This window comes from Crocodylus porosus, unplaced genomic scaffold (assembly GCF_001723895.1).
Source record: "Crocodylus porosus isolate Cpor-Errol unplaced genomic scaffold, CroPor_comp1, whole genome shotgun sequence".
Taxonomy (NCBI): Eukaryota; Metazoa; Chordata; order Crocodylia; family Crocodylidae; genus Crocodylus; species Crocodylus porosus.
In genome coordinates, this window is record NW_017728927.1 from 2,189,637 (window position 1) to 2,204,838 (window position 15,202).

The 15,202-nt window shown below is 42.1% G+C and overlaps 1 protein-coding gene across 1 annotated transcript in view; it reads right to left on the minus strand.

Annotated features, from left to right (window-relative positions):
• CUNH16orf62 (chromosome unknown C16orf62 homolog) overlaps positions 1 to 15,202 on the minus strand; it is a 98,579-nt gene that overhangs the window by 58,754 nt on the left and 24,623 nt on the right. The window contains exons 8-12 of the mRNA XM_019541765.1: positions 14,240 to 14,324; positions 7,579 to 7,638; positions 3,880 to 3,976; positions 2,763 to 2,810; positions 693 to 786 (exon numbers count right to left, since the gene is read on the minus strand). Coding sequence (XP_019397310.1) covers positions 693 to 786; positions 2,763 to 2,810; positions 3,880 to 3,976; positions 7,579 to 7,638; positions 14,240 to 14,324 — 384 coding nt within the window. The remainder of the gene's footprint in view (positions 1 to 692; positions 787 to 2,762; positions 2,811 to 3,879; positions 3,977 to 7,578; positions 7,639 to 14,239; positions 14,325 to 15,202) is intronic.

A 15,202-nucleotide genomic window follows, 5' to 3' on the forward strand; every position in this document is an offset into this window, starting at 1 on the left:
CCTGTAAGTGTGGTGCCGGTTCTTCCTCCCCATGTGCAACACCTTGCACTTATCAGTGTTAAACCCCATCCTATTCTCATCCGCCCACCATTGCAACCTGTCAAGGTCAGCTTGTAACCTATTGCACCCTTCTAGTGCACCCACATCCCCCCACATCTTAGTGTCATCAGCAAACTTGAACAGGGTGCTTTTTAGCATTTTATTTTAAATACACCATGCCAAATAAATCCTTTTTATCAGAAGATCATAAAGACATTTTCCAAAAGTAGATGTTCCAGCTGCAAGAACAAGGCAACAGTGAACTGAAAGGGAAGGAAAGCTTGGACATCATCTCTTGAAAAGCGATGCTTAGTAATGAGAGAGCAGCATGTAGCACCATATACTTACAAGTATTCGCTAAGCCCTAGTCCCCAGTTTTATTACCCTTCCCCAGGAGAGAGAACTGGTAGGACAAGCTTAGAAAAGTCATTTTTAAATAACTATGATTATTATATACACTTATGCAGAAGGTTTGAGAATATTATGATTGCAATGGAAATATTAACATGCTTTTAATACGCTAGCAGAGGGAAGGAAGTTCAGAGAAAAACTGCAGCTAATTAAATCTTCCTTTATTGGCAGGCTGGACTGCAGCAGTAAGCAACTGGCTAGCAACATAAATTCATTTCAAATAATGTGAAATAGTAGCCTACCCTGCACAGGTATGCTCTTGCACAGACAGCAACCAGTGGATCTCCAATTCCTCTAATCATAGATGTCAACCGTGGGAGACACTCTGAAATTCCCCTGTTAAGATTTGTTTTTACAAATTAAAATTGAGATTTAAGAACTGATCACAGTATCATACCACCCACTGATAACTTTAAAGACTACATTATGCATCTACATCAGAGCATGAATTATAGAAAACTCCTGAGGGAAAAGGTATTAGGGCAAAATTTCATTTAGAAGTAAAATGCAACACGTATTGCATGTCACATCTTGGACAGGAATTATACTACATACCTGTAGGAGTTCTTTTTGGTTTTTTTGTTTTTAAAGAAATGTTTCATGTTCCAAGCCAAATCAAGTCCAAATCCACGAGTCAGTCCAGAACCATAAGTGGTGCTACAACCAGCAAACATCCTCCACCCCTGCCAGGGGCTTCAGATATTTCCAAAGTCTTTTGGCAGGCATCCTACACGCAGACCCAAGCCCGGAGGCCCCCAGGTTTCGCCTGCGCTCAGCCACATGACTACGGGAGCAAGCTAAAGAGGAGCCTCCCATTTCCATGAAGTGCGCTTTAATCCCCAACACCTCGGCAGGTACTAAACCACACCAGAAGAGCAGTTATCTCCAGGAAAACTGCCATTTTGGACTGCTTGAGGAAAACTGCCTTCTTGGACCCAGATACATGGTGCTTCCCCAGGGGTAGGCCAAGTAGTCAAGTTGTACTCTGGGGACTTGTGTGAGGACTAAGAAAAAGAAAGAATGCTCCCTTCTTGACTGGAGAGGCAACAAAGCTACAGTATGCCTGCAATGCAGTCCCAAGGAAGTAGCAGCCCTAGAGACTGACATAGCTTCCTTCCCCAAGAGGAGCAGCAGTCACTAGGGAGTCTCCTAGTCACAGATCCACTCACCTCACTTCACTCCCAACCCCATTCTGTGGTTGAGGAAAAAGCGGCACCAAAACTGTTGCACAGAAGAGGTGTGAAGCCGCTGCATTGTCTCCTTGTATTACAGTCCCACAGCACATCCTAAATTGAGCCCTGATCTAGCACATAAGGCAGGCACAGCAGGGGCCCAATCCAGCTGTGTTGGGGTGAGGGAGGGGCAAAGGTGGGCACAGAAGAAGGCAGGTCCTGCCCCAATCTGGTAGCATAGGAGGGAGGCAGGTTGGGAGCATGACCCAGCCCCCATCCAGCTATGTAGGGCTTAGGAATTTGGCAGAGGGGGAAGGGTGGCGATACTCATTGCCCTGCTCCCTGCCTACAAATTTCCCAGCCCAGGAGGTAACCCATGGCTCCAGGGACCAGATCTGCCTCATGGGCTAGGGGTTACACATCCCTGGGTTATGGCATTCAAGGGCTCCTAGACACAAAAGCATTTTTTTTTTTAAAGGAACACTGTCCATTGAAGTCAGCGCTGTTTGTCTCGTCTTCCCAGATTTTTAGTAGCTGCTTTCCTGGACCATTGTTCCCGTCTTGCTCCCTCATCTTCCTTTAAATCTCATCTTTGTTGTTCTCTCCTTCCTGTACTCCTATCACTTTTGCCTTCCTTTCAGTTTCTAAGTCAATTGTCCTTCCCCCACATTGCATAATATGATGGGCAACGTGCAAGTGCTGACAGCAAGGGGCACAACTCTGCACTGCTGACACCGTGTGGGAGCACAACTCTGCACCACCACTGCTACCCCTGCTGCTCCAGGCATTGGGTCTGGCCCAGCAGCAGCCCCAAATCCCATTGTTGGTGCAAAATTCATAATGCCGCTGCCATCCCCCCTGCTGCCATGCCCTGGCTCTGGCCAGGCTGCAGCTCCATGCCCTGCTGTCAGTGCAGAAATCTGGGAGCATGTCCCCCCTCTTCCTCCCTACCCCCCATGAACTGCAATGCTTAATACTTCAATTAGGCAAGCGCTCTGTAGTAAATGAGTCAGTATGACACCAGCTATGGCAGCATTCTGCCTTGAAGTTATTTCCTGGGATTCATACCAATACCTCCAACTCATCAATACTGCCAATCATACTTGTATTCTGTATTTAGTAACCGCATGTTACCCTTACGTTTTTGATAGAAACTTGTTGCATTTCAGTATTGCTGCTTCCACATAGCTGAATGCATAGTTAAGGGGAAATTACTTGAAAATGCCCTTAAAAATAAAATAAATACTAAATATTCACTGGCTGAAATTAATTTGGCCATCAAGTGCTATGGCTTCTTTAAGATTTTACTACTTGCTTTGTGGCTTTTAGTTTTTCCATTCTGTTTTCCAATTTGCTCAGTTTCTGGTATGTAAATTGAACTTAAACAATCATTGCCCCTTTAAAGGAACACTTAGTTGCCTAAGTGCAAAAAAGGGTTTGGGTGGTCAACCCCAGTTTCAAGCAGGTACCTCTCTGCTGCTACAAGTAATGCTCTTAATGTTCCCAGAAAGGGGAGGGACTTGAACACATCCTTTCCCTTAAGCATTTACCACTACTTGCTGAGGCAGCTTTCTACTATATGTGCTGCCCATTGTGAAGCCCATTCCATGGCATCTAGCTATAAGGACTTTAGGCACTTCCCCCTCAGGACTGCAAAATCTGGTAGGTCAGAGTTAAGTTCAAAGTCTGCCTCCACCCAGGTGGCTCATCAAATTAGCACAGTTAAGCCACACAGCCAAGCCAGTGATATGGCTAGCTTCTCAGCTGGTCAACCTTTGACTCCACCTCAAAATGCCTGGGTACCTACTTATAGCTCGATCAAATGGGGATGATCTTTGGCATGGGTCAGGACAAGAAGATTAACACTCATGCTTCAAGATTCACAGAGATGCTTAACCATTCTATCACCATACCCTCATAATCCAGTCCACTGTCAAGGTGCCCAAGGTATCACAACACCTAAGTGCTGAAAATCTAGCCCTCTACTTCTCTGTGCCTGCACTATCCATCTGTAAAAAAAAGGGGATATAGTAGCAGTACTTCCCTACTTCACAGGGATATTGTGAGAATAAGTATATTGGGAACAAGGAGACATTAAATACAACAGTGATATAACACAAGATATTTTTGAGGTTATTAATAATTATCATTTAGTTTTTGGTAAACTTCACCACATTCTCATATCACTGTAATTCTTTTTAAACTTCAGAAATAATAATATAACACTTGGATAGTCAAACTCATTTGAAAAGGATACAATCTGGGAATGAGCTCTCTGATGGAAGCAATCTTGAAGAACCAATTTAAGCAAGTTTCTTTGGCAGTATCATTAATACTTTCTGGAGTGAAATTATCTGGGAAAAGAAAATTAATCCAGAAGAAATCGTGTTACCTTAAATTCTGAAGTAAGTTAAACTAGCTACATTTTAAAGATCTGGAACTAGAAGTCACTTCTGAATATCTGCTTTCAAAAAAGAAAGAAAAACATAATAAGCTGGACAATGTATTTTGATTCTTAGATCTCCCTTGCAGCAATGTAGACAACTGCTTGACTGAGTCAGAGTCATAGAGAAATAGGGTTGGAAAAGACCTCTAGAGGTCTAGTTCAATCACCTGCCTGAGGCAGGATCATCCCTGTCCAAACCATCCTGTACAAACCATAATCTAACCTCTATGTAAGACTGCTCTCAACCCTGACATAACACAGACCTAACACCCTAACCTGCCACAGGTAAAGAAGAAGAGCCACGGCAGTCAATGTCCTGCTTCTATAAATATTATCACTATATGCTCAAGAGGTCCTGGGTAGACGGCCATGCCCACTGCTACAGAGGTACGCAAAAACCCCCACAGTCCAGACCAGTCTGACCATGAGTTAAAATTCCTTCCCGACTCCAAATATTGACAGGCTCCTATCCCATATGGTTCCTCCAGAATTAGGAGATGGAAAATCCCCATGCACTACACCAAACAAGAATATAGGGAGAGACCATCTCTCTGCCTCTTCTCTGAGAACTGAGGAATTCCTGCACAATGTACTGCAGACCCCATAGGTGGGGTAGGACAGTAAGCCAAGGTCATACTCAGGGTCCTGATAAATATTGTGTAGGGTAGAACCTGCGTTAGGCTAATGTCCGCTTCTGCATCCTTGCTTGCAGCATGGGCTCAGCTCTCTAAAACTCAGCTCATCTAGAATGTCTACACTCAGTTTTTATTCTGGCATGCTAAAAGTGTTGCCTGGCTCAATTAACGTGTATAAAAATAATTTGCCAACAAACCTATTTATCGTCCATCAGTCAACATCATCAGACACAAAAAACTAGGATCAAAGCTCTGAATCAACAAGCAAAGCAAACACTTAAGGACCCGGGTCTCCAAGCACATTTATCAATTACATTAAAATAAATAAGCAAGCTTTCTGATACAGATGGAGGAACAGAAAGAAAGACTCCCTTGTTTGATTTCCTATGATTTCGCTTTTAAAAACTGCTCCAAACCTTGAGTGCCTAGTGTTTTTACACTATTGGCTCAGAGGTTTTCAAAGGGTTTAATTGTAATTGACAAAAAGTGACTTCTGCATCGCCTACTACCTAGCGGAATATTCCACATATCAAGGAAAGGCAGGTTAAACATCTAATTTATGATTCTCACAAGGAAACACCTGCATTTTGAAGACTCTGAATATGCAACTTTACCATAACTCTCAAGTTTAACAGTGACCAAAAGCTTTAATCAAAGTCACTGTCAGGGGAAGCTCTACCCAATTATAGAATGATTCCAAACCCGTCATTTTTTTCTGAACATTTATATTCTTGTTAATACATGAAAAAGCCACAAGTCTTGATTTCAGAAAGCAATGGTAGCCTTATTTGGGATCTCTCTGGCCCTGCTTTCCCTTCACAAAATAAAGCTTGCTCAAAAAGGCAGCGAGAGAAGGAGACTGATTTTCTACACTGAACTAAGACTTCAGCAGACACAGGTTTCTAAACTAGATGGCCCCTGTGTGCCAAACTCCCACTGGTTCCCAAGAGATTTGTCAAATTACAACCATCTGCGATGACTGAGTCTGCTTCTTCTTCTATTAACTTGAAGCAAACTTAAAAGTAATTTAAATTTAAAGATCAGAAAATGTATTTGCATAATAGTCAGTTACATTTTGACTCTTATGCTTAGCATATAAAAGTAGCATCCTAAAATCTGGTAATACGCCTGGGCACAGTCTTTTGGGGGATAGGAGAGGAAAGACTTCATTTCTTCAGTCTGTCTCCATCTTTCATGTTGATAGATTCAAACATTCACAGTTCTATAAATATTACAAGGGGTTATTCTCTACTTGCACAGCATGGGAAAGCTATTTCACTTTACAATGGGCCAACATACACATTAACCCAAAAAAGACAACAGCAGACTTTGCTTTTTCTTTCCACAATTCACCTTCTGGACTTGCCATTTTTGGAAAAAGCAATGAGGAAAGTAAATTTCTTTCCAGAAGCTACATGTCTTTCCATTGCGAAACCAGGAGATATCTATATATATATATCTATATATATAGATATATATACACAAATGGAAGCATTTAATAAAACTGACTGGAAGCAAAGCTTCTCTCCATTCTATTTATTAATCTGCTGCTGAGCTTGTTGTTCTTACTCAGATCACTTAGTCTATGTTGAAATTTTGGGGAATCAGTGCAATTCTGCCACATTTGACAATGTCCAACCCCCAATGTCTTTACATAACACACCGCTAGGCAAGGATTATTGCTCAAATAATATCAGCTTTTTGAAAGATTCTTATCTGTAAGATATTGATTTTATTAACAAATGCTGATCACGTTAAATCCACAGCACCATTTCATCACAATTGCATCCTCTCTCTCGCTCTCTCAGATGAACAGAATTCAGGTATCCTTCAAAGTGCAAATCCTACACTATAGTTTGGTTTCCTGCAGGCAGAGGAATCTGATACTAAAACTTATTGGAACAGAAAGAATGAGTACGAATACCAATGAGTCTGTTCTCTTTCCACATAGCTATTTTAGGAAGGGCTCTGCATAAGAAATACTGAGCCTGTATAAGTTAAGAAAAAACTTAATTCTATATACCACTGGTAATACCTTCCAAGATATTTTGCCTTCTTCACTCAGAGAGGTGACAAGAACACAGGAAAAGAAAAAAAACATGTTTGAGCAGATATTAAAGCTTGTAAGACTAAATTGTCAGAAATGACCTGATCCCCTAGGGTATATTCTAAAGCATCCACTTACATACTTATTTAATAATAAAATTATGGAAAACTACATTTACACCTCACTTGTAAAAAATAATTTTAAACAGTTATGGCAACACAGCATCAGAACATGAACACTTTTGTTTGTGAAGACAGATAAAACCATGTCATAGGAACATTCAAACACTAAGAGGCAACACAAAATGACGGCAACAAAAAGGACATTTTTTTCTTTGTTTTAAAGAGAAGAGTTAGTGGTAATTTTTATCCCTTGGTAAGATTTTCTCAACAGCCATCTGCTGCCTCCTCCTGTCCAGAATCAGCTTTTCCCTACACATTCCCTGATAACGCCTGGCATAATTAAAATGAAAATTAGTGCTTTTTATTATAAAGTAATTTACTGAAGAGATATGACCTTATATAAAATTAGTGAAGAGTGAAAACAACCCATTATAAACATTTTCTTCTGTTAAAAATTAAACACAAACTAGATCCAAATTGAGCATGCAGGAGCATAACAATTTTTTTTTCAGAGAATATTAACCAGATCAGAGTTTTCACCTACAAACAAAAGTTCTCTGCATAGGAATCAAGTTGTGTACTAAGCTGTATACTTGTAATGTTCCCCCCTCCCACCAAAAAAAAACATGCTAGCAAAGCTGAATTTGTTTTAGGATAGGCAGGTCTTGTTTAATTCTTCACAATCCCAGGAAAGGAAAAAGATTACCTGGTAAAGAGACACGACTATCCACACACATGGATAAAATTCTTTCATACACAAGTTTTCCTATAGAGAAAATAAGAGGTTAAATCAACAGCAATCTATAATTTAATTGCGAAATAGTGGCTTATTCTACAAGAGTCAAGAAAGGTTATCAACAAAGACTCGAACTCCATTATATTATGCTGCCACCTAGTGAGGCCAAAAGATTTGAAGGCCTGAACCTATGATTCTATATGCTGCAAAAATTTCTTTGGCTTAGCTCCATTATTGCAGAGGTGGCAATCAATACAAGTCAGATTACTCCAACAATCTCCTGTTAGCCAGGAAAGAACATTTGGTGACCTTTCTGCTGAGCATTGTTTTAACTGATGGTCAATATGTAGAAAAAGACAGAGAGGGGAAACAGAACCTGGAAAAAACAAGTGTCACTGTACATCCTGTTAAACACCAACTACTGCAGCTTTAAATACTATAAAATAAATTAGTTCCATACTGTTGAAAAAAGCACAGTGTAATTGAAGCAGATGACAATCTATATTTAAAAGAATTTAAAATTATGTTAAATCCATTTAGTAACAATATGTTGTTCTTTTTCATAGCCCTTACACAATTAAAATTTTAGGGTCAATCTTTTCCAAAACCAGAAAGAGACAGCATGAAAGTTTGTTAAAGTTTAAAAAGACAGTGAAAAACAAAGTAACATTTTACCAACACATTATGTAATGAACTACTATAACCTAACCTAATGAACTGAAATTTCAGAACCAAGAGACCTTGACCTTTCCCAGGCTTTTGCTTGGGTTTTCATCACTGAATACACAGAAAAGGTTAGCATTTTTTCCTTCAGGGGAATTTGTAAAATAAGTTTTCTTATCAAAAAAGATTACATCAATGACCACAGTGTTGGTGTAACAGATGTACCTAATTTGCCTCTACCATTTTTTGTCAAATATTTATGTAGGAAAGAACTCCAAGGATCCTGCATCCTGAACCGATTCACCTAATTTAAGTCATAAGACCTCCCTGACTCCATTTATTAAAAGAATCGGTGTAGAAACACATTTACTGGATGTCAGACAGGAATAGGAGCTCTGTATGAACTTTGTCCCAATGAAGGCAGTTTCACACAATTAGGCTGCTCAGTAGGGCTGTGCGATGCTTCGGTCACTGATTCGATTCGGCCCGATTTGGTGGCCAAACCCCCGAATCCAAATCGAATGAGGAGACCCTTTAATCTCTCCCAATCGAATCGGAACCCTCCAAATCGATTCGGAGGGATTCAACAATTCAGACACAGACACAGTTTTAGATGTTTTTTCTACATACCTCGAGGTACTAGGTGGCTTGTGCATACTGAGATAGTGGGGTGGACGCAGCATTCCACCGGAACACAGAGGGGTCCCCAGCATGCTTGGCAGCAGATCTAGAAGTGGACCAGAAGTGCTCCACGCCATGAAGCACACTGGGGAGCCCCTCCCATGCCCCCCGGCTCGGTGACCAGTGCCTCCTGGGTCTGAGGGGACACCTGGGGTCCCTCCATGGCTGACTGCCGAGCCAGGCGGGTATGGGGATGCCCCCTGGTGCACTCTGCAGAAGACCAGAAGTACTTCTGGTTCACTTCTGGGTTTACCAATGAGCATGCGGGGAGGCCTGCCCCCATGCTTCTGTGGGACACTCCATCCACTCCACCACTGCAGGGCTCACGAGCCATACCTGGTACCCTGAGGTATGTAGAAAGAGCATTTAAAGCTGTGTCTAGGGCCAAATCAGTGATTCTCTGAATCACCATCGAATTTTCAGATTCGGATTCAGACAAATCAAATCAGGACAGTGATCCGAATCAACGACTGGAATCACTGTCCCCGATTCAGGCTCAATCTGAATCAAATACAGCCCGTTTTGCACACCTCATATTTGTTCAGCAAGCTGAAGGAGCAAATCATGTTCATAGTCCACCATATGCACTGACCAGGACTACTCCCTTAGAAACAAACTTAGCTGGACTCATATTTATATATTAAGCCCCAATTCTTTTCCCCGTCAAGTATGGCCAGGGCCAAACAACATAGCTCCAAAACACAAGGTGGGCATAAGCCAATACTCAGCTGCTATCTGCATTGAATACGACTGAAAACACGTGACAGAGTGAGTGAAACTACCATTTGTATTTTCCAGCTTAGTTTGGCTATGTTTCCTTAATGTTATTACTGTTAAGCAGGCAACCACCATCCCAGAAGCTCACAGAGATTCTGGAAAACAGTGCTATTACCATGGGGGGCAAGGGGAGCCCCTCATCTTGGACTGGCGTACAAGGGGGTGGAGGTGGGGGGAGACCAGCAGCTGCTGCAGCTCTGACTCCTGCCCAGACTCAGGTTCAGGGTTGAGAACATAGTTGGAGCCGCTGCCCATCCCTCCCTGCCCCGCCACCATCACTTACCCTCTGGCTCTGGCATGGCTCTGGTTCTGCTCCAGTCCAGGGCACAGAGCACACAGCTGCTCCAGCCACAGCCTGGCTATGCAGCAGTGACAACGGCAGCTGTGGCTTCTACACTACTCCAGCACCTGGCCACAGCTATTGCTGCTGCAACAGGGAAGTGCAGGTGGTGGTGGGTGGAGCAGGTGCTGCAACAGGGCACCAGCAGCAGGAAGCAAGATGTGGGTGGACAAGGGCAGGGATTAGATCAGTTGACTCCCCCACAATACTGCTTTTCCCACTGCAGCAGGGGAGGGAGGGAGGGAGTGGGTGAAAGGTGGAGAAAGAGGGCTCAAATTTAAGACAACCCTCCAATAATTAGATTCTACACATGGAAAATTGTAACAAATTTATTCACTTTTCATTGACAGAATCTAATTATTGGGGAGTCATCTTAAATTCAGAGTCATCTTGGATTGAGGTAAATATAGTATTTATTTCTCAGAGATTAGCAAGAACTTAAGTATGAAACAATACTTGTACTGCCTAATATGAGGTTAGAAAGTATGGCATGCCCAGCCAATAATGTTTTCCAGACCTCCTGCTTACTTACATGCTCATGCTAGCACTAATTTATAAATATCATTCTCCAGACTTCAGGTCATCTTCTGAATCTTTCCTCATGTTATCTTTCTTAAGACCAAGGTGCACAGATTTACTCACAGAAAGAGACTCAAAACCTGACCCAGAGAGATACACCTTGGTCTGCTACATTCTTTGAAACTGCAGCGCGTACTCAGATGCAAAAGGAAGTATCTACCCTTTACAGCAAAATGAGCATTAAAGCACACCACAGAATTAGTCATTTATTATTATCAAATGTTCTCTCCCTAGGAGAAGACAGCCAGCTGAAACAACTGTTTTTCTCATAATAACAATAAAGCACAGCCAACTATTTAATCATCTCATCTCTACTGCTCCCTCGAATCCTTCATTCTCTAAAAACTGGAGATCAGTTACAGCCGTAAAAAAGATGTTTATATCATGACCTCATTCCAGTTGCATTTTTGATCCATTTATAACTACTCACTAAATAGCAAAGCTATTTATTATTGGTATATACATACACAAAACACAAACAATATATTCCGATGAGACCAAGGACAATAATAAAAATATACGGTTACTTCAGACTAAACATCTGATACCTGTGAAGTGTTTTATAAACACAGAAGGGAATCACCTGAAGATCTGAAGAGTCAAATGAGAAACATATTATCATTAAATCAGAGAAGTAGGGCACTCCAGAGATCATCTAGTCCAGTCCTTTGCCCGAGATATGATCATCCTTATCCAAATCATCCTATACAAATCCACTGTCTAACCTATTAGCCAAACTATACAGTCACCCCTGACAAAACTACAAAATCATCTGACATAACACCCTAACCTGCCACAGGTAAAGTAGAGGGACCCTGGCAGTGAACCCACTGCTACTGCAAGGTAATTAAAACATATTCAAGAGATCCGAGGAAGAGGGCCATACCCTCCCCGCCCCGCCGGGCTACAGAATGTGGCAATAACACCCCCAGTCCATACAATTTGATCATGGGTCTGTACCTTTCTTCCTGATTCCAAGTATGGCAAAACAGCTGAGGGGCAGGATTCTCTAGCCAGGAAACTCCAGGCTTGAGTCCCAGCAAAAGCACTGCACACCCCAGTCACAAACCCCAGCACTGGCTGCAGCCAACCCCCAGTGGTTCCAAGGAAGGTTTTAAAACAACCCTGACATGTAGCAGCAGGAGGGGAAAAACTCCTTCCCAGCCCCATGTGGCAACCAGTAAAGGCTAGAAGCATGGAAAACCCATTGTAGAGTTTAGGCATAAATACTCTTAAATCATCCTGGACCAATGTCTGTCCAACCTCTGTAGAACACTTTCAGTGCCGGACTTTCCACAGCTTCTCCTGGCAGTACATGCCACTGCCTCGCTTTTCCAACGGTGAAGAGGTTGTTTGGGATATTCAATCTAAACCTACTTTGCTGCAACTTCAAGCTGTTGGTCCATGTCCTAGTCTTTGCAGCAAGAGAGAAAAAGTGTTTTCCCTCTTTTTATGGCATCCATTCTGGTATTTGAGGACTGCTAGCATGTTCCCCCTGAAGCACATTTTCTGCAAGCTGAACATGTCCATTTCCTTCAGTCTCTTTTTGTCTGACTTGCCTCCCAAGCCTTTGGACCCTTTAACTGCTCCAGGCCCTTCTGAAAATGTGAAGTCCAAAACTGCATACAGTACTCCAGATCAGGGGTGCTCAGCGCAGCGATTGGCCCACAGGGCTCCCCATGGAGCGGGAAATTTGGTGGTGGGGGAAGGGCCATTAATATAGTCACCCTCCCTCTGCCAAATTCCCAAACCTCAAATCCAGAATCAGCAACGGGCTGGAGCCAAGCCATGCTCCTTCCCCCCTACCCACCCCCACAGGGCCAAGCCACACGTCCTTCCTGCAGGACTGGACTGAGGCTGGTCCATGGCTTTTCTTTTCTGTGAGGCCAAGCCATGCCCCATTCCTGCCCCTCCCCCCATGGGGCTGGGTTGCAGCTGCGCAACTCCCTTACCCCCTCCACCTGGCCAGATGGTGCCCACTGCGCTGCCCCCAGTGCTGGATTAGGACCACTGATGGGATCCAGCCCACAGACATATGGGGCACTGCCCATGCAGTCCTCCGGGGAAAAAAGCTGAACCCCACTACACTAAATGAAGCCTAACCAAAGCCAAGTAGAGAGATACTATCACTTCCCATTTCTTGCACCTAGTGCTTCTGTTGATGCATTCCAAACTGTATTTGCCTTTTGTGCAACTGCATTATACCCTAAAATGCTTGAGAACCATTGCCTTAGAAGTTTTGCAAGTCCTGGAGGAAGGAGACAGGATCAACATCTGGAAAAGGAGTATTGATTCCATATGTATGCTACCACCACAGTTCAATCCCTGATTACCTAAGATAAGCAAGGAGGGTAGCCTCAGAAGAGGAGATATCCCACTGCTGGATGGTAAAAACAAAAAAGATTTCAAATATTGCTATGTTCCTCCCCCATGAGAAGTCTTAAGCTGATTCTCTTAACGTTTAAAAATCACTTCCTGGATATATACGTATACTATACTTAGCAGCACAAGCCAGCAGTTAGGCATGCTACTGATTTCTGTGCTATCGATAAGCAATGGAGAAGAAATATTGGAAAGTAATTCTAAATCACTGTAATTATACAGACTATAAGCTACTAAGGCTTACATGCCAAGGAGAAAAACAGTGCTAGAGAACTTCACCTGGCTCACTACTTTTAACTGTTTTCTTGCAGTAAGATTATCAAGAAACAGAAGATCCTCACATCAACAGAAAAGCTGGCAGGATTTTTGTCTGCCATGGATTACATATAAGACAGATCTGAGGTCTGATGTTTTGTGAGCATATCTCCAGACTGGAAATCAATGGGATTCTAGACCAGATGCAGAAAATTATATCAAACTATGTTTGCTACTTTAACTTTGCTAAGCTCTGTATATAAGAAAAGTTACTTGTACATCAGACAGAAGTTAGACAGAGCAGATTCCTACCATCACCAACAACTTGCTTACTTCAGCAAGGCAAAACTGAAACTAATGGAAAGTGGTTCCTAACACAGAGCAATGTTCCTCAGTTGTAAAAGTAGCTGTTCTACCAATTGCATCAAAGGCTGCTGAAAAATCCAATATCACCAACAATATCTAGCACAAATTTATTCCCGACTCTATGCTAGACCAAGAAGTTACAGAGGCTGAGATGCATGTGGAAAGAAAGCAAATGGGATAGGTGAGGGCAACTGCGAATACCAAAGGATGCCTTATTAGACCACTATCTTTAAACATACAGAATGGACTCAACTAGAGGCATGGGGAAAGGAAATAGTATTCTTAATCAAAACCAAATTAAGCCCTATCAAGGGAGTGCAGAAGGAATCCAAGGTTCCTAATAGATTCATAGTTGAAAGGGATCTTAAGAAAAACCTGGAACTGCTCAATTTTCCATGAAAGCCGTTAACAAAAAAAAATCTTACAAACTAAAACAGTCCATCTTGGCTTATAATTAATTCCTTGAGATTATTAGTCAAGGTCAGTAAAGGAACTAACAGTACATTGTGCATAACTATTTATACACTTTAGTAAAGCTAAATATTTAAGGCAGGTGATATCAAGCAAGTAACATTTTAAAATACTTACCAAAAGTATCAAGTATATCTGTAATTAATACGAATTTACTTGGATAAAACTGGATTACTGTTGTGTCGGAAAGAAGTTTGGAACACTAGAAAAGAAAAAAGGAATACAGCTTTTAAAAAGAGGGTACAGATTGGTTTGTACATTTTTAAAGCATTTCTGTAAAACGCTTTAAGTGTAAGTCAGACAAAAAGGAACCAAGGATTCTGGTCTCAGCTGGCAGCACATTTGTCCCGTGTCTGTCTGCACTACAAACACAGAACCACAGAAAATGAGAGTTGGAAGGGACGTCAGGAGGTCATTTGGTCCAACCCCCTGCTCAAAGCAGGACCATTCCCAACTACATCATTCCCAGCTATTGGGGGGGGGCCCAAAACTGGACACAGTACTCCAGATCAGAAATACAGCAGAATAATTACTTCCCTTGATCTACTGGCAATACTCCTACTAATACAGCTCAGTATGCTGTTAGCCTTCTTGGCAACAAGGGCACACTTCTGACTCATCCAGCTTATTGTCCACTGTAACCCCCAGGTCCTTTTCTGCAGAGATTCTTCCATTGTAACATGCCGTTCTCTATTGCCAGAAGAGTTAACCAGAACAGTCTTCCCTTATACCATGTAATCCTTGGTGCATCATTTCATAAGCTATACTTTCTTCTGGCAAAGAACACACAGGAAGTGTCACTTATTTTTAAAAAGTGTATTTGTTATTTTTATGATGCTCATCACTATCAATTTCTGAGCCTCTATATTGGACATATCCATACCACAGCTACACTAAAAAAATAGCTAATGTGTATTTTAAGTACAACCTAGCATGTACATAGATGCAGCTGTGCCACTAGGCCTTTGCGAAGCAGCTAATATTCACTTCGGATTCGTCTAATTCAAGGGACAGTGTTTCTGATTTGGTGATTTGAATCTCTGCCCCAAATCAATTTGGCCAAATCCGATTCGGAGAGTC